This window comes from Pyrus communis, chromosome 16 (assembly GCF_041283825.1).
Source record: "Pyrus communis isolate YQ-2024b chromosome 16, ASM4128382v1, whole genome shotgun sequence".
Classification (NCBI taxonomy): Eukaryota; Viridiplantae; Streptophyta; class Magnoliopsida; order Rosales; family Rosaceae; genus Pyrus; species Pyrus communis.
The window spans coordinates 18,195,490-18,223,449 of record NC_142580.1 but is presented as its reverse complement, the minus strand read 5'-3'; the positions used below and the strand labels follow the sequence as shown (position 1 = coordinate 18,223,449).

The window sequence follows — 27,960 nt, the reverse complement described above, 5'->3', positions numbered from 1 at the left end:
AATCCAACCGACATGCATAGAACCTTTTTATGTTTTAAATTCCACCCTAGATCTATTTTAGCTTATATATAAATCTGCTGTATCCAGTTTACGTTAGTCCGTTTTGATTGAGAGTACTGCATGCTTTGCGTAGAGTAATTACTGGAAATTATTTTAGAGCATGCACTCTTACTATAGACACGAAAAATAATATACGCATGCATGGTGGATTATTAATAGCAGGTCAGGCTTCTTATGTATATAAGATCTCAATCTCGTTGGCGATGCAGAGATATTGATCATCATTGTTTTTTCTTCTGAAGATCATATCAGACAACACTTCGGCGGTGTTCTGAATATATATTCTGCAAAATCTGGTACGTACTAATTTACTTAATCGGCTTTAATTAATTAATTTTCAGCGTTTATTCGTTCATATCTGGAAGAAAAATATATGTATCAGATTCGGACAAAAAAGAAAAATTTAGAATAATATAATATGTACTGATATTAAGCAATATACAAATTAAAATCTAGGGAAAAATGGGAGGGGGGGAGAGTTATTGCCTTAAGTCATCATCTTGCTTTGTTTCTTCCTGTTTATTTATTTTTTCGTACATAATTAAAATGCCACTTTCTTGTCTGGGCTCCAAAATATTTTGACCAAACTTTTCCAGCTCTTGAAATTTTATCTCCTCACTGTTGAAGTTTTATACCTTAATTTAACTTACCCTAAAAAATGTTTTTATAATAATTTCTACTCCATCCTTACATGAATTTGGATTTATATGCCGACCCATATTTTTGATGGATTAATTGGCCGACAAGTGAAGCTGGAGTTATTTTTTTATTTAACGGACATTTCATGGAAAACTGGCATATCATCGTTGCATGCGAGATACAGGAGACAAATAATAACAAAGGTTGTCGTAACTTTGGCCATTTTGTTCCTATTTGATAAAAACGTTGACCAACCTTGACCTTGTTGCAGTCGTTGCTTACTGGACGACGCCACTCCTCCTCCTCCTCCTCCTCCTCCTCTTCTTCTTCTTCTTCTTCTTCTTCTTCTTCTTCTTCTTCTTCTTCTTCTTCGTACTGCGGTAAACTGTCGTGGTTTTAACTTTTAAGACGGCAACGTGAAATACAGCCTTTTAAAAACACAGCAACGTGAAATATTATCAGAGAGCATAAACAAACAAAATATCGTACAAACATCGCCAATTCTCTATGTAAAATACAGCCTTTTCTAAAACAAAGAAAACTAAACATTTTACACTAACGATGTGAACCTCGTTAACGAGAAACTTATCGAAGAAAACCACGTAAAACAAACTAAGATTTGACAAATTGATACGGGAGCGAGCTTAACAGGGAGGAGGGAAGTAGAATGCAAAGCAATTTTTGGAGAAATTGTGAGAATGTTTATGAACTTTGCTATATACATTTTACTTTAAAATCCATCAAAATCCACAACTTAACAAAATCCTACACACTTTGATTTGCACACACTTGTTTAATGTCTTTTAAAACCTATATTTTTTTTTTGTCAAACGATAGATTTGTTAGAATAGAGAGTTGATGGAGTCAGAACGCATACCATGGTGCAACACTGCGTCTACCACTGTGATAGAAGGCCATTTGCTTCTTCTAAAATTTTTATTGACAACCTATAAACTTAGGTCGACGCTAGAAATATCTTATAACATTCCATCAATATTTCGAAATTTAAAATTTTTTTAAAATTCTAATTGAATTACAACTCTAAATAATTCAAGAAGTGTCTTAATTCTAGTCACTACATTATTTTATTTTCGACCAAAGTAGTTGTGTATCCAAGGATAATGTTTTCTCCTTTATTTATCTTTCTCTCTTATCTCTCTATTCAACTCTCTCAGACTTTGTCTTGCCCATACTCCTTAGTCCATCATACAACAAATTCTAGTGCCAAACTTCCACAAGTCACGCCCATATGTTGCCTACCTGTTTTCCCAATCAACGCCTTACACTCGAAACTTTGGACAGTGCTCTAACTTTCCACCCGTCAACAATCTAATCTGTAGTACCACCACACCGCATCGATCGACATCAAATATATATAAAGTGTGACCAAATTATGAATGGTGATGCTTCAGCAGTGTCTTCATGGCCGACTCAACAAACTTTCCATAATTGCCCTATTTTCTATACCTTTGTTCGCACTTCATTATTTTCTCGCCTAGCTAATTCAGTACATTTTAAAGCTAATTTCCAAACTAGGTAAGGTCGGCCAATAATATGGTAAGATGATAACCTTTATCATCGAGATAAACAACCCAAATCACCAGCTAAGCTCACTAAATGACCACTCAGTGATCAAGGAGGTGGAGTGCGGAGATAGCCAGAAAATTTGCTTCGAAGCAACAATCCTTAAATGAGTGTAACAAAATTGATCGAGTGCTCTTCCGTAAAAGATAAACTAGCGATGCTGAGCAACAGTATAATTATCTCAAACATTTTCTATCTCTTGATTATTAAATTTCTTTTTTAAAAGTAGTAGATTTTTTAGGCAAAACTTTGTCATCACCGTTTGATTCTTTCCTTGCTTCAAACAAAAACATCAAATCAAATTCCCACTACAAGATTTAGATTCAACGATCACATGATTCGATTCGGAACAATAAAAGGCACCCACGTTCATATCCAGCATTAAACCACTATGCAAATGACACCCCAACGTGCCTAGTGTGACCTGCCGACCCCCCCCCCCCCCCCCCCCCCCCCAAAAAAAAGGGGTTTGGATCTCATCCGAAGAGAGATTTTTTAATATAACTAGCATATAAGTTGGTACATTATGTGTTACTATACAAATAGTGGAATATGTGTTAAAAAATTTATAACTTAAAAAATAAAATTTTCAACCATTTACATAAAAATACGTAGTATACCATTCGTGCTCCTGTTACAATAAAAAATTTCTTATCATCTAAATCCTCCTTGTGAGGATTTTAAGAATCTTTAAATCCTACCCTTTCATTTTATCAAAAAATATTTTAAATTATTCATTTAAAATTAAATACAATTACTGCCTAACTAAAATTGACCATATACCATCCTAGAGATGAATAGGATGTGAGAGGTCCTCATCCCCCACCCACCGCCACCACGCGGAAACGTACGTCATTCACTAATTACGCGTTCCTTCCTCAACGCCGCAAAACACTCTCTCTCCTCCCCTCGTTCGGTGACTTGCCGCGTTGGGCCATAAGAATGCACCTATAGTAATTAACACTGTAAATACAATTTACTGTACGAACCAATTTCCACTTCTAACCTTTTCTCCCATTATACCCTCCAATGGTCAAAGCGGATTTTTGACATGAATATTAAAGTTCTCACGTGTCTCGTCGCTTATCTATCTATTTGTTCGTAGAGAGATTATATTTATACACCTCAAATTACTTTTTTCATATTTTTTTAATTTTTTAATATTTTCTACACACCATGATAGAAAATATTAAAAAAATAAAACGATGTGGGAGAAGTAATTTGAGACATATGAATATAATCTCCCTTGTTGGTAAACTCTCATGGATCAAAATGGGTATTTAACAGGAAGATAATTGACTTGGATACTCGTCTTTTATGTATCAACTGTCTTTATTTTCAACTAAAAACTCTGTTCTTTGTTTGAAGTTAAACTCATTTAATGGTTTGATTGGCGCAGGTAAGACTCATATTGCTTCTCTTTTACCACCAATTACAAGGTATACTAGTTTTTTTTTTTATTTTTTTTATTTTTAATCTCAACTCTTGTTATGAATATAAAATTTAATCACGCGATATTCTAAATTATTCATACATCTTATACGTGTTATGCCAAGTCTAATTATTGTTGAAGCAATTGTTTTTGTTTGAATTTTTAAATTGGTTTTATTTTGATTCCAATTTTTTGGATTTTTGTGGGAAGGAATAAGATGAACTAGAAACTCAAGGCAAATCTTCAAAAATTAGAATATCAACACATATATTGATTAAAAAAAAGGGAATATCAACACATATATTCGATCTAGAGATAATTGAGGCAATGATTTATCAATTTTAACTTAATCACAGTTTTAGTCTTAGAACTAAAAATTCATGAATATTAGTCCATGAATTTGTAATGATGTAAAATAATGATCATTTTGGTTAACTCTTTTAGAACTTCCATCCATCTTTTGCCCCTTTAAACCTTTTATTCTAGAGAAAGTTATAACGGAGTTAGTCAAAGGATCATTGCTCTACATTATAACAAATTTAGGATCAATACTCATAAGTTTTTAATTTAGCCAAAGCTCTGATTTGGCTAAGGTTTAGGGATATTGCTGTAATTTTCTATACGAGAAGCGGACAATCTAGGAAGTTTACCGGGGGAATATTTTGAAAGTACCTTTTTGGCCTTGTCCAAAGTATCCTTTCTATTCGTACAGTGCCTTGTTTCACTGGTCTTTTGAGAAGGTAGTAGGAAGTTTCCCGGTGGAGTCTCTCGACTGCAAAAGTGAACGCACTATCAAGCTACACATAGTAGTCAAACTTTTCCGGTTTTGGTTTTGGATCCCCAACATTTCTGCCAAGGTTTAGAGAAAGTGGAGAGCCGGAGCGTTTTCGAGAGCGAGAAAGTGCGGCGGAGCGGAGGGAGGTTCTGGGCCGGAAGTTGCACTAGTTTTTACTATGGGTTAGACAGTAGGAAAATCAGTGACGAGCGTTCGAGTTTGCGAAAATTTGAAGTGAAATTAGAGATTCGGGAGCTGAAATTTGGTTCGGAGGGTGAGAATTTGGGGGTGTGAGAAGGTTTTCGAGTGGTTGGGTGCAACTAACAGCGCCATCTCTCCTGCGACAGGTTTTTAACGATGAATCAATCAAGAGGCTCACGTTCGGATTTGGAGGCCGGCGGCAGCCGCTCCGGTGACTTGGACGGCGAGTCCTCGTCCAGTCCTTTTTACATTGCCAGAACTAAGGATGCTTCGGTCGATCGCCTCAAGCGCTGGAGGGTATGCTTTCCAATTTATATCACATTTTGCAGTTTTACAGTTAATTTGTATATATTTTATTTATTTATTTGCTACTTGTTCTTCATCTCTGTATATGTTGTTTTGGAGGTGTATTTTTGGTTCATATGTTCTAGGGTGAAGTGCCGATTTAGTCATTGAATTATTTTTCGGTATAAAATTTCGTAAATGCATTAAAAATTGTCATTTTCTTGCCTATAAGCCCTTAACATTTCATATAGGTTGCTAATCTAACGTCTAATTTACCTGCCAAAGTTAACTCCATACATAAAAGAAACATGACTTAAATTGACGGAAAATTGAATATAGTAGTTTCGAATCTAATATTAGGGATGTAATTGGCAGATTTTTATAATTCAAGGACTCATTTTCTGAAAAAAATAGTTTAGGGACCTAATTTTCACTTGGGTGATAATTCAGGTACTAAATTGGTAGTTCACCCTATAACTGTTGTGTATGTATCTTCCTCTGCGGTTTAGGTTTTGGATTCTAATGTCGATTTTCGGTACTAATGGTAAATTTCTATTAATAGTGTAGTTGCCCCCTCTATGTGGAAAAGATTAGTCTCGTTTTTGAGGGAGAGGGGAAAAGGACTTTTCGAACAGTTTTAGGTTTAGTATGGCTAGAATTATAAATTTAACCTATAAAGTAGTGGATATACAGTTGAAATAAAATCGGAAGGTTCTACGAGTATCTTTTGTATGGGAGTGTTACCAAATGAAATTATGATTTTTGAGGTTCTCTTTGTATATTTGTTTATGTATTTAACCGTGGGGGGTTGTGATGAGTGACTTTTGACTTCCTCACATATGATTGATGGGAGTTATATACGTGGTTGTTCATGTTTCAATCTTCTCAATTTAATATTGCCAAAGGAAATTGCTATATTGGATATGATAATAAAACACAAAATGCCTATCTTTCAAGGGAATTTATACCCTAGATGCCACCAGGTCAGGCTTGGTGAGAGTCCATGAAATACCTGGTTTCCATGTACTTTTAAACTAAAAATTGGAAATTTCGTTTGGGTGCTTAGTTTACATTTTTAGCGGAAGTCATTTGTTTTATTTGATTTGATCTGATCTTTTTATCGAGGCTTTTTTCTAAACTATTTTTTTTTTTTGTTTTGTTGTAGCAAGCAGCACTTGTGCTGAATGCTTCTCGTCGATTCCGGTACACCTTAGACTTGAAAAAGGAAGAAGAAAAGCAGCATACACTAAGGAAGATTAGAGCACATGCACAAGCCATACGAGTAATTCACTTCAAAATAAACGTGTCATATGTCACTCATGTCCTAGTATCTTAACATATGATTTTTTGTTTATTTTTAAAATAGGCTGCATATCTTTTCAAGGAAGCTGCAGATCAACAAGTGAATGGTACTTTTTTTATTATTTTAATTTCCATTAATTCTTTGCAAATATTACCTGTGGGAAAAAACATGCAGCATTAATTTGATATTGCCCCATGCTTCAATTATTTAGATCCAACAGTGGTATGATACTAGTAGAAGAGTATTTATTTCAAAATAAACTGCTGTTGTTCTCGAGCATGCCATTGTTCAGTTCTGAGCAAGTGTGTGTAGTCTTGCCTCACTCTTCTTGTAGAATACCTGGTAACAAGCAGATGTTTGATTTCCTATATTGTGCAATGTTCCAATTGTAAATGTTCATTTTTCTTTCCTAAGACGGTATGGCAATTTGTTTGTCATGCTCTGTTCATTTCCGGTTCATTGTCATTTAAATTGTTGTTGGATTTGTGAGGTTGCTTTCTTGTTTCATTTTTTAAGGATTGTGTTTTAGACATTTCTCTCATTCGCTCCACCATCATGATGCATAAATCCTGTTGGGTAAACTGTTCTTTGCAATAGTTCTATAGTCAACTTGTTGCTTCTTATTGTCAGGGATTGTAGTACCGAAACCAAATCCTACTGGCGATTTTCCCATTGGACAAGAGGAACTAGTTCCAGTGACGAGGGATCATAATTTTGCTGCTCTTCAACAATATGGGGGGGCAAGTCCACCACATAACCTCTTTCATGATCTGAAGTTGGTACATAAACACTGTTGCTTATATTTGTTCTGTTGTTTTCTTAAATCAGGTCACAGGCTTAGGGGACTTATTGAAAACAAATCTTGACAAGGGAATTCATGAAGATGATGCTGATTTACTAAAACGGAAAAATGCATTTGGGTCGAACACATATCCTCGGAAAAAAGCAAGAAGTTTCTGGGTAAATTTGCTACAGTTGTGAACTTTTGAAGTTTCTACATTGGATATAATAAGAAAAAAAAGGAAATTTTTTTCTTTTATAATATATTTCTTTTTTCTTTTTCTGTCTGATAGAGATTTCTTTGGGAAGCTTGGCAAGATCTTACTCTGATCATTTTGATGGTAGCTGCAGTGGCTTCTTTAGCGCTGGGTATAAAAACAGAGGTGAGCTGGCATTGGCTTCTTAATAGCTGCGTCCTTCATCACAGTAGGATGTGAAACTTTTAGGGTGGTCTTATGAATATCTGCTAGTTGTGGTGATCTTTTGTATTCTGATAATGTCCTGTTTGTTTTGAAGTCTGAGTTATTGTTGTAGCATGATTTGTCTTTTCTTAAATACTACACTCTTGATTTGTCCCTTGATTTGTCTTTCTTAAATACTACACCCTAGTTGATTGCATATATTGTGAAGGCCATGATGTTCCAACTTTAGAGAAATGATCTCTATCATTAATCAATGTTTTAAAAAACTAGTTTGAGACCAGCCTAGGCAGTTTTTTGGGTGGTGCTATCAAGAAAATGCCTCTGCCCAGCAGGAGTGGGTTATATTTCCGTCTAGGCGTTGGGGAGGCATGATGTGGGCGTTCAATTTTTTATTTCTATTTTTTTTTTTTTTTTACAAAAGCCAAACCCAAAATGATGTTGTTTTGGGCAGCGTTTTAAAAAAAAACTGAAATAGCGTCTCTCTCACTTCGCGTTTGCGTAAAAGAACATAGAGCGAGAGCAGCAGGCCAGCGACATCATGCAAATCTCATGCAGCCAAACGTGGAATTCCATGGCTAGTTGTATCCGAAAGTAGCAAAAGAGGTATTAGGAGAGTCCAAGGGTTTTGCTCCACACCAAAAGGAATCTTGGTGGTGGAAGAAGGAGGTACAGACAAAAGTTAAGGCTAAGAAGAAATGTTGTAAAGCCTTATACAAGGATAGAACCGACGAAAACTGTGAAAGTTATAGAATAGCGAAGGAGGTGAAGAAAGCTGTGAGAAGCAAAGCTAGTGGCTTTTGGCAATATGTATAAGCGACTAGATACCAAAGAAGGAGAGTTGGATATCTATAAACTAGCAAGAGCAAGGGAAAAGAAGACGAGACTTGAACCAAGTGAGGTGCATCAAGGATGAGAATGGAAAGGTTCTTGCTACAAAGATCATGATCAAAGACAGATGGAGAGGTTATTTTCGTAATCTTTTTAATGAAGAATATGAAAGAAGTTCTTCTTTGGGGGAGTTGACTAACTTAGAAGAGTGTAGAAACTACTCATTCTACCACTGAATTAGGAAGGACAAAGTGGTTGTAGTTTTGAAAAAGATGAAGCATAGAAAAGCATTGGGCCCAAATGATATACCGATCGAAGTGTGGAAAGTCTTGGGAGAGATGGGTATATCATGGCTCACAAACATTTTCAATAAGATTTTGAAAACGAAGAAGACGCCAAATGAGTAGTGAAAGAGCACTTTGGTGCTTATCTACAAGAATAAGGGCGACGGACAAAAGTGCATGAATTATAAGGGTATTAAGTTAATAAGGCATACCATGAAGCTATGGGAGAGAGTAATTAAGCATAGATTAAGGTAAGAGACTCGGGTCTCGGATAATCAATTCGGGTTCATGCCAGGGCGCTCAACCATGAAGGCAATCTATCTCTTATGAAGATAGATGGAAAGATATAGAGATATTAAAAAGGATTTGCACATGGTCTTTGTAGATTTGGAAAATGCGTATGATAGGGTCCAAGACAATCTTTGGAGGGTTTTAGAGAAGAAAGGGGTAGAAGTAGTATATATCCAAGCTATAAGGGAAATGTATGATGGGGCAAGGAATGCCGTAAGAACTTATGAAGGACAAACCGAAAACTTTCCCATAATTGTAGGGTTACATCAAGGCTTGTCTTTAAATCCTTACCTTTTTGCATTGGTAATGGATGAGTTAACATGACATATTCAAGATGATATACCTTGGTGTATGTTTTTTGTAGATGATATAATGTTGATAGATGAAACTCAGGAAGGAGTAAATGCGAAGCTTAACCTTTGGAGAGAAGTGTTGGAATCTAAAGATCTTCGCCTAAGTCGGGCAAAGAAAGAGTATATGGAGCGCAAGTTCAGTGCGAACGAAGGTTCAAATGAGTTAAGGGTGAGGATTGGAGATCAGGAAGTACCAAATAGCGATTGCTTTCGCTACCTAGGATCGATCTTGCAAAAGAACCGAGAGTTGGATGGAGACCTCAACCATAGAATACAAGCTGGATGGATGAAGTAGAAGCTACGATGCACAGACACGGCACATCGCCCGCGTATCGCGTGTCGGATACACAAATGAACACGATACGCCTCTGATACGATCGGATACGCGTTGGATACGTATCTGGATCAATAGATACGACATTTGACAGATGGATACGGGTATCCGACTGTTTAGATACGGGTATCCGACTGTCTAGATACAGATATCTGCACCATGGCCTTTGACACAATTTCGTGGAAGAAAACCTCATGAAGGAGATGACGCAATCTGGTGGAAGGACACCTCGTGAAGAAGATGACGCAATTTGACGGAGGAAGGCGTCGCACGAAGACGACCCGATCTGGTGGAGGAGGCTTCACGAAGAAGATGACTGCTAGGTCGACATTTCTTTTATTTTTATTTCTTTAAAGGGTTTAAATGAGACTAAAGCCCAAAACTACATAGCCCACTGAATTTACACCACTACCATCCTTTATTTTTTGAGAGTTTGAAACACTATAAATTAAATTTTGAGTAATTAATTTTTTCATTGTTATTTAAAATATATGTTTTAAATATATATTTATTATATAAATTGCCGTATCCATGCCGTATCGTGTCTTAGTTTTTAGAAATTTGACGTATCTCAGTGTCGTATCGTGTCGTATCCTCGTGTCCGTGTCCGTGTCCGTGTCCATGCATCGTAGAGTAGAAGAGTGCATCGGGTGTGTTATCCGACCGTTGTATGCCACTAAAGCTTAGGAAAATTTTTATAGGACGGCAATAAGGCCAGGCACGAAATGTTGGGCGGTGAAGCAACAACATGTACACAGCGGGGATGAGAATGCTTCATTGGATGTGAGGGCACACGAGAAAGGATATGATTAGGAATGAGGATATCTGAGGTAAACTAGGAGTAGCTGAAATGGAAGGAAACATGAGAGAAAATTGGTTAAAGTGGTTTGGACATGTGAAACGAAGGTCTACATATGCTTCGATTTGAAGATGTGATTAAGAGACAGAGGCTTAAGGTCGAAAAAGTAGAGGAAGACCTAGGAAGACTTGGAAAGAGACTTTAAGAAAAGACTTGGAGTACTTGGATCTAATGGAAGACGTGGCACAATGACATTCTAGGATTCATACAGTCGACCTTACTAAGTGGGATAAGACTTTGTTATTGTTTGTGATGATCTTGACTATTATTTGAATTATATGCTTGTTTTTGGCTTAGTTGTTTAAATGACAATGGATATTTCTTTTACAAAGTATTATATTTTATGTATATATATTAAGTATTATAATAATTTTTGGTACTGTGAAACTTTTGCCTCACGCCTTGAGAATATCGCCTCACGCCTTGAGATTATTGCTTAGGCGAGGCTATCCAAGAAACGCCTTGGCCTTGCCCTCGCCTTTTAAAACATTGATCATCACAAATATAGTGCTTACATGGTTGCAAATCTGTCACTTTTTGTGGGAGTGTTGATGATTTCGTAATCATATTTGGAGAAAAGTGATATCACAAATCCCTGTAAATCCCATTTTATTTATTCATCTTAAACCCGAAATTTCTTTACGGTGTTCATCTTATGCGTTCTTTGTTGCTTACAGGGTATAGAGGAGGGATGGTATGATGGGGGCAGCATTGCTTTTGCAGTTCTCCTTGTCATTGTTGTCACAGGTATTGATTGAGCAAGTGTATACGCTGATGGCTAAAATGTATATATTTCAGTGTCATTTTTGTTTCCGACATTTTAGTTAATTTGCTTGTAGGGGCTGTTGTGTTGCATGCAATGTTTTAAAAGGCTCGCCTCAGGGTGCGCCTAGGCGTCCTCTGGGGCTGGGCGTGAGGGTTGCTGCCTCTATTTTGAGGGAGTGGGCGGAAGGCGTCGCCGGGGCCGCCTAGGCGAGCCTCATGGGTTTTTTTTTTCATTTTTTTATTTTTTTTATTTTATTACTCCGAAACCCAAATTGGTAGGGTTTTAATTGCCCCATACCTCTTCCTTGCACTTTCGTCTTTCTGCCCTTTTTTTTTTTTTTTTTTTTTCCTGATTTTTTTTTTTTTTTTATATAATGGATGTGTGTGCTGTCTGCGTGCATTGTTATGTGTGTCGTCTGCGTTGTTATATGTGTGTCGTCTGCGTGCATTGTTATATGTGTGCTCATTGTGCTTTTGATCCTATATTATATATATATAATATAATATATGTGTGTATATATATTTATAATATATGTGTGTGCTCAGGGTGATTGTTGATTAATAATCTTTTTTTTTTTATAAATATAATATGTGTATGCTCAGTGTATATATTAAAAAATTTGGGTCCCGTGAAGCTTTGCCTCATGCCTCATGCTTTTAATACATTGGTTGCATGTACTAGTCAACTTGCTTTAAATAATAAACACACACACACGCACATATATATATATATATTATAGAGTTTTAACAGTTTTCTTTCTTTCCATCTCCATATTCAAATAAAATTCTGTGAATAAGCTCTGCAAGTTTTGTAATTATTTCCCAAGAACTAAATTGAGTGAAAACTGTTCATGGTGGCCAGAATACATCAATTCCCCGATTATCTGTGTGTGTGCTTTTTCTTTTTTTGGGGGGGGGGGGGGGGGGGGGAGGGGGACAAACATTTTTACATTCCTTTTGAGCCATTAGATTACATAACATCCAAGGGTCCTTATTTAATGACACGTATATCTCTCTGTGTGTGTATCATTATTGGAGGGGGTACTATTTATGTCACTCATCACCATATATGTGATTTACAAATTGGATGATGTTTAATCATCTTTGCTCTTTTTTGGGGTGTTTAGCCATGAGCGTTTACAAGTTTATTACTTGAATTCTAAATAAATGTGAGTTTCTATTAATCTGAAGTGGTACACACTCACAAGCTTTTCCCTTGCAGCCGTTAGTGATTACAGACAGTCTCTTCAGTTCCAGAATCTAAATGAGGAAAAGAGAAATATACATTTGGAGGTGCGCTTCTGGTTCTCATCTCTGTCAGATTTATGGGAATTTTATTTCTTCTCATGTGCCGATATTTAGCTTTGGAGGTATTGTGCAGGTCATTAGAGGTGGTAGACGTGTTGAGGTCTCAATTTATGATCTTGTTGTTGGTGATGTTGTACCCCTTAACATCGGCGATCAGGTATGCACATTTGTCAGAAAATGTTTCATATATATTTCACAATTACATTCCAATTGAAAATTTTATTGATATTGTGATTCTATATGTAGGTCCCTGCTGATGGCATTTTAATAACTGGACACTCACTTGCGATAGATGAGTCTAGTATGACTGGAGAGAGCAAGATTGTGAGCCTCAATACATGTTCCCATCCTTGTTTGAACATTGACCATTTATTTTCGGTAAAACATATGATGTATGTATTTTCCTTTTTTCAGGTACGCAAGGACTCCAAAAATCCATTTCTAATGTCGGGCTGCAAAGTAGCAGATGGAAATGGTAGCATGCTGGTAAAGATTCCAATCTCTCTTTTCCTTTTCCCTTGACGCATAGATTTATAAGAGTTTTTCTAGAGTCAGTCAATGACATATCTGAAATTCTTTCTGATTACTGAAACTTTGTTTTCCATAGGCTTGTTTTTTTTTGCTGCCCATGTAATTTTGAAATATAACTTTCAATGTTTTAATATTATTATCATTGTTTCTTCAGGTAACCAGTGTTGGGACTAATACTGAATGGGGAATGCTCATGGCTAGTATTTCAGAAGATACTGGTGAAGAAACTCCTTTGCAGGTCAGCAATGAACTATTAACTTGAATATAGTCATTCGATGCATGAAATCCTGTACTCAAACATATACATCTCTGAACAGGTGCGCTTAAACGGGGTTGCAACTTTCATTGGTATTGTTGGACTCACAGTGGCTTTACTTGTCTTGATAGTCCTGTTGGTTAGGTATATTTTGATCTTCACTAATGACCCCTTCTCAATGACAGTGACACTTGATTTATGATAGAGTACTGTTACGTGTGCAGATACTTTACTGGCCATACAAAAAATGCAAATGGAAGCCCTCAGTTTAAAGCGGGAAAGACAAAATTTGGAGATGCCATAGATGGAGCCATTAAAATTGTTACTATTGCGGTATGTCAATAATTCCTTGGTTATTCACTCTCCTGCATACGAGTGTTTGTGTGAATTTGACTAATCTGAAAACTGTTCTAGGTCACCATTGTGGTGGTTGCTGTTCCTGAAGGGCTCCCATTAGCTGTTACCTTGACGTAAGTCTTCTATACCATGTGTTGTGTCTCTGGGCATTAGGGATGGCAACGGTTTGGTTTGGGGATGAAAATGATATATCCATCCCCATAATCACGAAAATTAACCATGGGGGATTATCCATAACCGCAAATTAACCATCAGGGATTATTCATAACCATATCCACCGGGTAACGGATTTTCAATCGGTTATCGGTAATATCCATCTTCGTAAAAAAAAAAAAAATAAATAAATAAAATATATATATATATATATATATATATTCATCCAATTGACACATTATAAATTTTAGTAGATGCTATTTCCATCATTAAATAGCAACATCCAATTACTAAAAACATAACAATATATTTGAAGTTGTTCATGATAAGCCAATATGATAAATTGGTCCAAACAAATTGTCTAATAATTCCAAAACTTGTGACGACAAAAGAACGATATATTTGCACTTCGCTTCTAGTTCCACCAAGCCAGCATCATATTTCATGGTGCTCCTCCTTCACACCCATCAATGGAGCATGATGACGAAATAATTAATATGAATCGTTGTACACACATAATCTACAAAGAAGATAGTTATATACATATAGGCCTCGTTTGGCAGCTCGGACTGTACTGACTATTTCTGTCGGATAGGATAAATAGCCACCGAATAGTACTGACTAAATTAGTCGGGCGTTTGGTGCAGTATCGGATTAATGACCGTATTATTTATACTGTGTTTGGTACTGAACCGGATAGGACAAAAGAAAAAAAAAATTTAACAAATCTTTCTTTGTTTGTTGAACTTTTCTCATATTTATACCTATTGAAAACCACATAAATTTTCAAATAACAGAAAAATAGTAAATTTCATACATCAAATTCAAAATATTTTCTAATAACATAAAAAAAGGTTCACAAAAAGCAACTACAATCGTTACGATATATAATCCAACCACATATCCAAGTTCATAAAATATACAAATGCAAGGTGGTTTCAGTAAGAAACAGTTTGTCCAGATAGCCAAAATATATGCATGCTACTTTTAACAAAATATATGCATGCTACAGCTTTTAACAAAATATATTGTTGTTGGTTTGAAATGTCAATTGGGGTTACGTTGTCCAAGTAACATGAGTACAAAGGCTTTTTTCATTGCACCATCCAAAGACGAGAATGTCCTCTCATTCTGTGGCTTTTCGAAAAGGATATTTAGTGCCTTGATTTGATCCTCAATAGACAAATCCATCTTTGACAATTCTGAAACAATCTCAGGTTTTGGATCCACTCCTTTCCCAAAAGCAACTTGTAAAACTTCACCCAACTTATCAACTGATTCAGAAAGCATTTCTTTAAATGCCACAACAAGATCATTATCATTAGTAGCTCTCTTCCTTTCTTTGATCCATGTCTAGTGATAATATAAAATAACATTATTAGATAGTGGCAAAAAATTAAGTAACTGGAGCATGAATGCATAATAACACTGAAAACGGAAGGAAGCATGTTAACACACACACACACGCACAATCTGCACACACGCACACGCTGCACACACACACACACACACACAATCTGCACACGCACACACACACACACAATCTGCACACACACACACGCTGCACACACACAATCTGCACACACACACACCCACACACGCTGCACACACACACACGCTGCACACACACACACACACACACAATCTGCGCACATTGCAAGCACAGACACACATACACACACACACGCACACGCTGCCCTTGGTTTTCTCTTGCATTGCAAGCACACACACGCTGCACACACACACACACAATCTGCGCACATTGCAAGCAGACACACACACACACACACACACACACACACTGCCCTTGGTTTTCTCTTGCATTGCAAGCGAGCACACACACACACACACAATCTGCGCACATTGCAAGCACAGACACACACACACGCTGCCCTTGGTTTTCTCTTGCATTGCAAGCACACACACACACACACGCTGCACACACACATACACATAATCTGCGCACATTGCAAGCACAGACACACACACGCTGCACACACACACACCCTGCACGCGCGCACACACACACACACACCCTGCACACACACACACACCCACACCCTGCACACACACACACACCCACACCTTGCACACACACACACACCCTGCACACACACACACACGCAGACACACCCTGCACACACGCACACACACCCTGCACACACACGCACACACGCACACACGCACGCTGCACACACACACACACACACGCTGCACACGCACACACACGCTGCACACACACACACACACGCTGCACACACTATCTGCGCACATCGCTGCACACACACACACGCACACCCTGCACACACACACACGCTGCACACACTATCTGCGCACATTGCAAGCACAGACACACACACACACACAGTGAGTTAAAATTGTAAGTTCAACACCAACAACAAACCCTAAATTCGACCCCAATAGAAAACCCTAAAATTCAAAAATTCTAATTAAAACACAAAATTACATAATCAATTGCATAATTAGAGAGAAAATGATAACTAGATTCAATCAATTGAAAGAAAATTGCAAGAAAAATAGGAGGGGGAAGAATAGAGGGAGGGGTGGAATCCTAGAAGAAGAAATTTGAAAAGTACTGTGATTCAAACGAAGAAGAAGAAGTTGAGAAGACGAACCTGGGATGAGAGGAAGAGAGAGTGCCTGGAGAGGAAGAAAGAGCACCTGGAGAGCACTGGAGAGCGCCTGTAGAGGAAGAGATGGTGAGGAAGACTGCTCTTTCCAACCTAAGCCTAACTAATTTGTACCGTGCATTTGCACGGTATTACTAAGCGGGTAAGCATCGGGTAAAAAAGGTGGGCCCGGATTATTTAATCCGGTGCTTATTTAATCCAAACGGTCACCAAACACGGTACACCGTATTATTAGTCCTATCCGGTACCTTATACGATGTACCAAACAGGGCCATAAGATAATTGCCAATACTTACCTCATCCATATCCATATCTTCAAAATAAGTGCAGCAACCGCTGTGTGCATTAGAACAAGAAGCTAGTTGTGAAACATGAATACTTAAATTGTTTCTAAAACTGAATGCATACTAATTAATTAAAGTTGAAAAATAAGTTCGAAATTAAGATTAAAGAACATGTACAAATATAAGATGAAAATAAATTAATACTTTGGGGTACCTTGAATTTCTTTCCATAACCAATTTTGGGCGCACATTAAGGCTTCCAATGTCTTTGGATGAAGTCTACTACGGTGTGGACTTACAAATCTCCCATTTGTACTGAAAACTGATTCGGAAGCAATTGTAGACACAGGAATAGCTAATATATCCTTTGCCAAAGCACTTAAGATAGGATATTTAGTCCCATTTGATTTCCCCAACCCAAAATATCAAAATCAAACGTTCTAGGCAAAACAGCCTCATCCAAATAGTGATCTAATTCTGACTTTACATTATCAGTACTTATAGTACTAGAAACAAACAAGTCAAAGTTATCCATTAAAGGATTCATCTCTTCAAAGCAATGTATTAAAAGCGTGAGGCGTGGGCGAGGCGTCCGAGGGGAAGCCCGGCCTAGGCGTGAGGTGTGAGGCGAAGCCTCATGGAAACAAAAATTTAAATATATATTATATGTAAGTATATTTATAACAATATAATACTTTGTAAAAACAAATATAACTATAACTAAATCAAAGATAATATCATCTTCTTTATTACTAAGTCTAGTTGCACTTGGAAACTATGTCATATAGTCTCAAAATGTTATAATTATTTATTTTATTGTAAGCAATTACAGAGAACTTCAAGGAAAATAAGGATGAATGGTCACAATTATAGGAAAATTTCAAGCAAAATAAAGGCTTAATGTTGCAATTATAAGTAATTTAAAAGGAAATAAAGGCTGAGTGAAGTAGTTATAGGGTATTTAAAACGATATAAAGCAATAATTATGGGAGTTTGAGAAAAACAAAGGGTTGAGTGGAGTAATTATAGGGTATTTAAAATGAAATAAATGGGCTGGAGTATTTATAAGGTATTTAAAATGAAATAAATGACGAAAATAAAAAGTTGAGTGGAGTATTTATAGGGTATTTAAAGACAAAAATTAAAAAAAAAACTCAACCTAAAACCCTAGCCGTTGTCTTCATCTCCATCTCCATCTCCTTCGCTAGTTTCTTGGTCTGCAACTCAAAAACAGCCCTACAGCTAAAAGAAATCCAGATTTCTGCAACCTAAAAAAGAAAAAGGGGCGCCCAGTTGACGGCCAGTTGACGCCTCAGGCGCCTAGACGTGCCTCGACGAGCCTAGGCGAGTATTTCGCCCACTCCCACAAAACAGAGGCGAAAATGGTGAAGCCCTGCCTCCAAGGGCGCCTAGAGCGCCCCGAGACGAGTTTTTTAAAACATTGCTTCAAAGTCAGATTGATTCAATTGAGATGAAGTGAATGATGGTTGATGACCCATGTTAGAGATATGATTAGATCCACACTCTTTTACCAAATCATAACAATATTTGCGAATCTTATCAATTTCATTCAAAGCATAAGATCAATCATTTTATCATTTGTAGTGCAACTGTCTACGGTTAATGTAGAAAACTTACGATCGAGGTTCCGATCTAGCAAGCACTCCATCAAAACATCTGAAATTTTCTCGGCGGTATGTGGACAAGGCACATAAATAAATCTGAAAAAAGTTACAAAGAAGATGGTTACAATAAAGAATCTGAAATATAAATCTAAAGCTAGACAATAATTAAATAGAAATTAAAGTATTAAAAATATCACCTTATTATTTCAGCTCTGCAACGTCCAAGAGTCATCAATAAAATGTGCTGTTATTACCATAAATCCTCTGTTCTGATTACTTGCAGTCCACATATCAGTAGTTATGGCAATTCTACTCTTATTTTCATCAAACAATTGCATTGTTGTCGAACGCTCATAATCATATATTTTTAGGATATCACTCTTGATTGTGTTTCTTGAAACAACCTTAAACAACGGTTGGACAACACTCATGAAGTTTCTAAATCCAACCTGCTCAACCATGGAAGGAGAGTACTCATGCAATATTATCATTCGGGCGAGAGCTCTCCTTGCACTTTCTTGATCAAATGTATACAACTCTACTTTCCCATCTCCCACTTTTTGGGTTAGCGTTTGCTTCAATTTTTTTTTGTCTCCGACGTGGACATATCGTCACATGATGCCTTAAATGGCTGGTTCCATTTCCAGTGTTCCCACCAAGCTTCTTGTTACAATAATTACATATTGCTTTTATCACCCCATCAACTTCTTGTGTAATGTTGCCACACCAAACTGTGAAGTCTCGAATTATTACGTTCACAATGATCACCTCCAGGTTCCTCAATCTCACCAGCAACCTCATTTGGAGTTGGTATATCTTGGGGCTGAGCAATTTGATTTGGTATTTCTTGTTGCACAACACTTGGATTCAATGTAGGTGCTAGATTACAATCAGTTGGGGTTGATATTATTTCTTCTTGAGACTTAAATTTTCTTTTAGACATTTTGATTGCAGTGAACACAACCAAATCCATTAATATGTAAACCAAGACATGGTATAATACTGAAACTGAATCAATTAACATGTAAACTAAATATATAACAACAAACAAGAAGACAATTATTGATTTAATTTTTCATAATTCTATGGGCTCATAACATATGTAATAAACTAGAAAACTGATGCTAATTGAGAATTTGCATGAATCAAATAACATGAAAAAGAATGAAAGAGTACCTATTGAGCTGACAACATGCACCAATTTCTTGATAGTGAGACTCTTGAAGAGAGATGAATCTAATAAACTTGGAACATTTGATAATTGATATATCAAATGATTCAATGAATTAATTTGGTTGAGTATAACAATAAGAGTATTGAATTGATGAGGTTGTTGGTATGCCCCATGCATGATGTTTGGTGCATAATCAAGATAGTATAGGGTTTGATGCATGCATAATGAATTAGTATAGGGAGGGTTCGGTAAATTGAATAAAATTATATTATATACCAAATATATATATATATATATATATATATAATATTCAGGTCGGATTATGGGACGGATACGGATTAGGGACCCCTATAATCATATCCAAAACCATAACCGAATAAAGTTCACGGTTTTTCCCCATATCCATACCATACCGGAATTTTCATATCCAAATCCAATCCATTCGGGCGGTTATCCACGTTTATCGGGTTTAATGGTTAGAATTGCCATCCCCATCCCTCCAAGCCAAACGTAAAATAAAAAGTGAACACTCTTTTGTTTTATCTTCTCTTGTAAAACATACGTTTCTATTGCACACGAGCATCTTTCTACATTCCTCATTTCTTACTTCCCCCCCCCCCCTCTTTTCATTCTTTGGCTATGACACAGGCTTGCCTACTCGATGAGAAAAATGATGGCAGATAAGGCCTTGGTATGTCTTAATTGTTTTTTCAGTTTTATGGCTTTGCAGAACTTTAATTTTATATACTTTTGTTGGGGTTTAAGCATATGATGGAGCTCTAAATGTAGGTGCGGAGGCTGTCTGCATGTGAAACCATGGGCTCTGCAACTACTATATGCAGCGACAAGACTGGAACCTTAACATTGAACAAGGTGGGTATAACTTACCCCACGATGGAGTTCTAAATGCACAGTTTCTTCTGTTGTTCAATATATGGCGACCGAGGTGTTGAGGTCTTATTGACCAGGCTAGTTTTGTTGATGTTATTTTGAGGGTTCAAATCAGCTAAAGTATGTCTCACTAAAAGAAAATTTAGTCAATTGGTGTGGCTGTTGTGAGATTAAAAATGGTGGTGGATGTGAGCAGAACAAATGTTATGGACATTTTTTTTTGTAATTGTGCATAGGACAGGGGAAGACACTGGTGGTTTGTGTCTCTCTTGCTCTGTCACTCTCTCTCTCTTTCTCTCTCTCTCTCTCTCTCTCTCTCTATCTCTCTCTCTCTCTCACTCTTCTGTTCTCTAGCTTAAGATTGCTAATGAGTGATATTCTTTTTTACATTCCTCTTGAGTATAGATGACTGTTGTTGAGGCTATTACTGGTGGGGGGAAAATCGATCTCTCTGGCAGTAAGTCAGACGTGTCTCCAATGCTATCATCTTTGCTTATTGAAGGCATTGCATTGAATACAAATGGCAGTGTATATACGCCTGAGGTATGCTTAAAGTATTTGTGTTGCTTTCTTGGTACATTATTTTAGCAGAATAATGAGTGGTAAAGGCTGAGGCTCAGACTGTTTCTTCCCTTTTGTAGACTGGCGGTGATATAGAGGTTTCTGGATCACCAACTGAAAAGGCAATTCTGCAATTGGGAATCAAGGTTCTTTAGTTGGTTTTCCAATTCATGTATCTTGCCACTTCTCACGGGTGACTACATCCCTTAAACTCGCCACTAATTGTTGATAACTTCTTTGCAGCTCGGAATGAATTTTGATGCCATCAGGTCCAAGTCTTCAATTCTTCACGTGTTCCCATTCAACTCAGAGAAAAAACGGGGCGGTGCTGCTGTTAAATTGGTAGGCAACTTAAGAATCATACCTTGCCACACTAAGCTTTCTTGGTTATATGTGATATATTATGCGGCACTTTAAGATTGTATGTTTTGACTTTTGTTTTAGATTCATTGTTGTGTCTATTTGTTAACTTCGTGGATGCAAAAATTATTTCAGGAATCTGGATGATTTAATATTATATGTTCTCTTTTGTAAAATGTCTTCATATATCAGTCACAGTACACAGGGAAGAATATTAGTATTCTCATTGTGGATAACTTCTTTTGCATTCAAGGGATACTGCAAGTAATGGTTGATTGCCTTTTATCTATCTGTACAGCCCAATACTGAAGTTCATATTCACTGGAAAGGGGCTGCTGAAATAGTCTTGGCCTGTTGTACAAAGTACCTGGATCCTAATGACCAGTTGGTAGCTATGGATGAAGGCAAGGTAGGAGAAAATTTTGGCTTTTACATGATAAAATTATAGTTAACTTCTGCAGTTTCACCTTTAGTGAAACACTCGTATAGTACAGTCTCTATTTTTTCTTCCTATTATTTTAGTCACTTCTTTCCAGGTTGAGATGATTTTAACACCCCTTTAAGTTTTTATGATCTTGCAAGACAGAATAACCTTTTTTATAAGCTTGAACAAATTTGAAGTTGTACAATTATCCAGAATTATCATTTATATGAATCTTGTTCCTAAACTCATTTTCTTACTATTTTGTGTTCCTTTTATGTTTTCTTTGAACTTTGGAAGGTTATAACTAATGCTTCATTCGAATGAAATATGCCTTTTTCTGCAGTCAACCATGTTCAGGAAGTCAATTGAGGATATGGCTACCCGCAGTTTGCGTTGTGTTGCCATTGCTTATAGACCACATGAATTGGAAAATGTTCCAGGTGATGAACAACTATCTGAGTGGGTGTTGCCTGATGATGACCTTGTCTTGCTTGCTATTGTTGGTATAAAGGTAGTCCGTTCATAAATTCAGACATTGCATTACTAACTTTGATGAGGAGCATGTAACATTTAACATCCTCTGTTCTAAGCTGATATGTTGCTTCTTTTGCGGCACCTTCCATATTTGCATTCACTTGTAGTTTGTTTAGTTTATTTAGAGAATTAAAAAAATTGCAGGATCCTTGTCGGTCTGGGGTGGGAGATGCAGTGCGACTATGCCAAAAAGCTGGTGTTAAGGTATTATTTAGTAACATCAATGTGGATGGTATTCTGAATTTTTGTTCTTCATATAGAGGGGTGTTTATTTTCGGATTAAGAGTATTAGGCCGGAGAGAGCAGAAAGGGTTCAGTCCCCAACTCGTAGAAAGCCCATAGATTCTATGCTAATAAGTTTGGCTGTCAATTTGTATCAATTTCTTGTTTATTCTGCAACAATGGTAGATCAACTTCCCTCTTTGTTTGTCATAGGGGTGTCCTATTCATATTAATTCAGGGTGGTGCAATCCACACACCCCTTTTTACTTCCCAAACACCCCTTGGTAATTTATGTCCTTTGATCCTCCTCAATTCATTTGATCTGACGGTCGGAATTGAGAGGGGTGTGTGGAAGGTAAAAAGGGGTGCGGATGGTACCACCCTGAATTTATTGTATTGTTTTGTAGATTTTTTTTCAGCCTCCAATTGCTCCCTCATTTCCTTGCTCTTAAATTTTTTATCATTATTTTGAGTTTTATACACTTGGTCTAAATGCAGTTGTTTTTGCACTGGTGGTAAGGTCATTATGTGTCAATATATGTCCTATTGTGATTATTTTTAGTTAGGTTTAGATACATGTCTATCTGTATTTTATTCGTACGGTAACTGTAAATCAGAAGAATCAATTTAGTTTATATAGAAATTTACTACTGTTTAAAATTTTGTTTTCATAAATTAATTTCTGGGTATCCTTTTAAATATTGTTCGTAGAAAGTGAACACGTGATGTTGTAGCTTAAGTTCTCCTTCCAATCTGATAATTTTGTAGGTACGCATGGTCACAGGTGACAATCTTCATACTGCGAAAGCGATTGCTATGGAATGTGGCATACTTGCTCCAGATTCAGATGCTACCCAGCCAACTCTCATTGAAGGAACAGCTTTCCGTGAACTTTCAGATAAGCAGAGAGAAGATTGTGCTGAAAAGATTTCGGTATGATCTGAGTAATTGAATATCTAATTGTATTTACTTTATGTTTCTGGTGACATGTTTTGATGATTGAAGTATGAACACCAGCTTTGTGGAAAATAGATTCTTTTTTGTGTAATGTGCAGGTGATGGGGCGGTCTTCCCCCAATGACAAGCTTCTGCTTGTGCAAGCATTGAGGAGAAGGGGTCATGTTGTTGCTGTAACTGGAGATGGCACTAATGATGCTCCTGCACTGCACGAGGTCTCTCAAATGTTTCAACTTCAGTCTTTTTTTGTCTTTTTATTTTATTTTATTGTAGCAGCTATGTGTTTGAATCCCTGCACTGGTTTTGTAGTGTAGCGGACCATTTATTGTCCCCTTTAGCTTTAGTGTTAAATGAGTTTATGTTTTGATGGTTTTTTTTTTCTTTTTTTTTTTCTTTTTTTTTTTTTTTTTTGGAAATAATCAACATTCGAGTTCAGGCTGACATCGGTCTTGCAATGGGTATTCAAGGGACTGAAGTTGCCAAAGAGAGTTCAGATATCATTATCTTGGACGATAATTTTGCTTCAGTTGTGAAGGTTAGTAACTCTGAACATTTTGCAATTTTTCTTAGTAATATCATTGTGTATTGTGTTGTCGCACTCTGTTCTACCTTTCTGTTCATAACTCCTTTCTTTAATAGACCATGTTGTCTAGTGCTTTAATTAATCAGTAACATACACAAGCTCATTCTTCTATTTGGACTGTAAGTCTGTAACAAAAGTTCAGGTGCTTCATTCAGCAATTCCAACCAACAGATGATACATACTTTTAATTAATTTATTACTTTGTTCTCTCTGAGTTCTCACTTTTAATTTTTCTCGCATCGCCCTCACCCTTCAGTGAATAGGATAGCACTCAGTGTGCATATATGGTGTCCCAAATGTACAACTTACTTTTCCACTTTAGGCTTTTATACTTCGAAGTTTGCTTTTTGTTTAGCCATACAATTACAGAAAAATAGCATCGAATGCTTTGTCAAGAATATTGCTTCAATAAAACTGCTAGACGAAAATGGCAAACAACTGAGAGCATCAGTGACCTTTTCATCCTCAATAGCACAGCATCACTGAAACAAATTAATGACTGGAAAGGATGGGAATTCGAAAAAGATTGAGATTATATCCGATTAGACCCATCGAAGCAACATAATTTTATAGTGGTTTGTAGATGATATTAGAAAATCTCTGGTTTTCTGCCGAGGTAGAAATGGCATGGAAAGTCGTGAAATTGGCTTGACCATTCGGAGAACCATCCAAGAAATCATTCCTCTAATCTTCCAATCTGCTCTCTTTGCTTTGGGAACCATTTACCTATGGGGAGGGTTTGTTTTGCATTTTGAAATTGGTGGTCAGGCTGAGAGATGTCAATAGTTTTGGAGATGGCTGAGAGTTAATTCCTAGAGTGTGGATTTAAAAGAAAATATGTTGAGAGGATAGAGTAGGGGGAAGCAAAATGTATGAAAGAAGTGCATACAAAGTTTTGATTAAACAAAAAGAAAAAAGGCAGTTGTTTAGGGAGTGTCAGCATGGTGATAAACTGACCAGATTAACCATATGCCATTAACTGTGTTTACACGTCATGTCTGAGTTGTTGAATGTACTGTTAAAGTCTGGATTGGAGAATGGCCGTATGTGTATCTAAAATCTATTTTGGTCTGTTTTTTCATTATTATTTCAAGTGCCGATTCAGAAACCAAATTTGCAATATTTAGCAGTGTTTTTGTTCATCTAATGGTTGTAGGTTGTTAGATGGGGTCGATCTGTATATGCAAATATTCAGAAATTCATCCAATTCCAGCTTACAGTCAATGTAGCAGCACTAATAATAAATGTCGTGGCAGCCATTTCATCTGGTGATGTACCGCTAAATGCTGTTCAGGTTCTCACTCTCTCTACTCTCTTTATCTCTATCTCTATCTCTGTGTATATGCATATATCTCTCGTCCTCCATGTGTATACCTGTTGATGCCTCTTTTTCTTGTGCTTGATGCAGCTTCTGTGGGTGAATCTTATCATGGATACTCTTGGAGCACTAGCATTGGCTACGGAGCCACCTACAGACCACTTGATGGACAGACCCCCTGTTGGTCGAAGGTAATATTTTATGTGATGACAGCTTCCTTTTACAGAACAAAAACATAAAATCCCATTAGATCACCAAATACGCTATCTTAATCAATATGTTAGTCACCTAAATTTTAGGAAAATTTGGGAGCATTTTGTTTTAGTTGACAAAAAATTATCATCTCTTCCTTTATTTATTTATTTATTTCCTTTATTTATTTTGTCATGCTGTTTAGGATAAAGTTCTTGTTTATGTTGTGTTCCGGATCTCTACCCTCAAAGGCGATGCAAGGGAACAAGACTCGATATTTTCTATGACAAACTTAGTTACAGTATTTCCATATTTTGTGCCCAAATGTGTTTCAGTTAGGTTTCCTTTTTATCGATTACATCTAGTTTTCCAAGTCCTTATCAACATTTGACAATGCTTATCGTAGCCATATTATTTACATAACTTTAACAAGGAACTAACTTCTGAAATTGTAAGGCATCAGTGGGATTGCGAGAGAAATTTCCAAATCCTTTTTACACTGTCTTGTGCACAGAATCCAAAAGTGTTGTGTTATTGTTTTGAATGTTCATGCCTTCTTCTTGGCCCATATGTATTGGATACTTCATGTCATTAAGCAGACTATTTGCTTTCCGGATGGTTATAGTAATGAACTTATGGTACAATGTTTTACAGAGAGCCGCTCATAACAAATATAATGTGGAGGAACTTGTTGGTTCAGGTACATGCGTTTCTTGATTTTTTTTGTAAATTGAAGTATTGGTGCTCTATAACATGTATTGTCATGCCATACTCTGCTTTTGTCGTTTATATTTTTGACATTATTGTCTGAACTTCAGGCTTTCTACCAAGTCACTGTCCTACTTGTCCTCAACTTCCGAGGAATAAGTATACTGAAGCTACATGGTTCCAATGCTAACACAGTGAAGAATACTCTGATATTCAATACATTTGTCCTATGTCAGGTAAGTCTACATTTGTTGTTTTCTCTGGTGCCCCTTGTCAAGTAAGTCTGACAAATCAACTTCTCACGTCAAGTTTTCCTATCAAGTTCTGTACTAAGTTGCTACTAAAGTTGATCTGTTGAAAATGATATGTAACTTGTTAGTTCAGATCTAGTGGAATATTGTTTGGATTTCTAGTGTTGTGACCAGCTGATATGAAGCTGCTAGAGTTTATTCATTTGTACTTTTAAACATGATTTATCAAAAGGACGTCTTTAATAAGTGTAACGTTCAACTTGCAACGTCTTTAATAAGTGTAATGTACAACTTGCAGATTTTCAATGAATTCAATGCTCGAAAGCCTGATGAGTTCAATATATTCAAGGGGATAACCAAGAACTACCTTTTTATAGGAATAGTGACAGTAACTCTTGTACTTCAGGTGATACTTTAGTGCTTTTGTTTTTCTCATGTGATTTTGGTGAAAGTTTGCATTTGTTTACACTTGGCTTTTCCCTCTTTTTTTTGGTCAGATTATCATAGTCGAGTTCCTTGGGAAGTTCACTAAAACAAAACCACTTACTTGGAATCTTTGGCTGATTTCAGCTGTAATAGCTTTTATCAGGTGAGTTGGTGAAGATACCGTTAAAGTTCAATTGATGTTACGATGATATTTATTATTTGTACCAAACGAAGCTATATGATTATGGTGTGTTTTGTAGTATAAGTTAAACCCTCTGGAGTCTCTAGTTTTCCTTTGTTGGTTGACTCAACTCTCCTCTTCTGCAGTTGGCCTCTTGCTGTTCTCGGGAAGCTGATTCCGGTTCCAGAAACTCCTCTCTTCAAGTATTTTACAAGAATGATCCCTGGGCGAAGAAACAGTCCAGAGGTAAGAGTTCTTGTATATTTTAGCTTCGGGATTAAGATGTATTACTATATTCCGAGCCCGTGATTAATAGTCACCTACACTTTCGTCTTTCAGGGTAGTCAGTAGGAAGTGTGAAGATATACCGCAGTTACAGCAGCGGGTTTCATAGTTTTCTGGATCTGCATCATTCTCTTTTTCGGTTTTTGGCTTGACAGATCATATTTCACAGAATCCACAAACTAATATTTTGTTAAGTTGGGTATGTACTTGCAGCAGTTCAGCTTTACAGAAGCCATACTCGGTTTGGTCTCTGCTGACCGGAATTTTACTTGTGCAGTTTATGTACTTAAGGACTGATTTGGGGTTTTACAGTTCAACTTGTTTTTGGAATGATGGATTAGTCTATAAAAAAAGAAAAATTTCAACCTAAACCCTAAGCATTAAGATCAAAGGGAAACTGCCGAAATGATCGGTTTTTTAATATGCCGTCTGCATCTGATTATTATGTTGTCAATATTTGATTTAATTTTGAATAGTTCCTCAATCGCGATTTGATTTCTGATGCCATCAGTGGTTCTCGAAAAAATAATAAT

General features: G+C 36.8%; 1 protein-coding gene and 1 long non-coding RNA gene across 4 annotated transcripts; one reads left to right on the top strand and one right to left on the bottom strand.

Moving 5' to 3' along the window:
- Positions 1-27,798, top strand: LOC137730661 (calcium-transporting ATPase 8, plasma membrane-type). Of its 3 annotated transcripts, XM_068469633.2 has the most exons (37): positions 15-222; positions 303-356; positions 3,683-3,722; positions 4,838-4,988; positions 6,142-6,258; positions 6,343-6,385; positions 6,910-7,019; positions 7,108-7,239; positions 7,353-7,442; positions 11,108-11,177; positions 12,418-12,488; positions 12,577-12,660; positions 12,750-12,827; positions 12,918-12,989; positions 13,189-13,272; positions 13,352-13,434; positions 13,515-13,623; positions 13,705-13,760; positions 20,183-20,225; positions 20,324-20,407; positions 20,831-20,968; positions 21,067-21,132; positions 21,230-21,328; positions 21,645-21,755; positions 22,114-22,281; positions 22,449-22,508; positions 23,295-23,459; positions 23,582-23,698; positions 23,920-24,018; positions 25,223-25,360; positions 25,475-25,575; positions 26,231-26,276; positions 26,395-26,520; positions 26,834-26,941; positions 27,033-27,124; positions 27,289-27,388; positions 27,482-27,798. In XM_068469633.2, the coding sequence occupies exons 1-37, from the start codon at positions 198-200 to the stop codon at positions 27,491-27,493; spliced, it is 3,342 nt and encodes a 1,113-aa protein (XP_068325734.2). In that variant the 5' UTR covers positions 15-197; the 3' UTR covers positions 27,494-27,798. The 3 variants fall into 3 exon arrangements, with proteins under 3 accessions (XP_088544287.1, XP_068325734.2, XP_088544288.1); XM_088688161.1 differs by lacking the exon at positions 3,683-3,722 and having other exon boundaries at positions 1-222; XM_088688162.1 differs by lacking the exons at positions 15-222; positions 303-356; positions 3,683-3,722; positions 6,343-6,385 and having other exon boundaries at positions 4,428-4,988.
- LOC148690091 (uncharacterized) lies at positions 1,090-1,691 on the bottom strand. Its single transcript, XR_015957955.1, has 2 exons — positions 1,577-1,691; positions 1,090-1,127 (listed from the first exon to the last, which is right to left on the bottom strand). It is a non-coding gene; the product is annotated as an uncharacterized LOC148690091 (long non-coding RNA).
- Positions 27,799-27,960: the final 162 nt, after the last annotated feature.

Bases quoted from the DNA above. Each gene is read 5' to 3' on its own strand.
- LOC137730661 (XM_068469633.2), top strand. From the start codon at position 198: ATGCATGGTGGATTATTAATAGCAG. The intron at 20,408-20,830 runs GTGGGTATAACT...TCTTGAGTATAG, and splicing joins GAACCTTAACATTGAACAAG to ATGACTGTTGTTGAGGCTAT. The intron at 21,133-21,229 runs GTTCTTTAGTTG...ACTTCTTTGCAG, and splicing joins TTCTGCAATTGGGAATCAAG to CTCGGAATGAATTTTGATGC.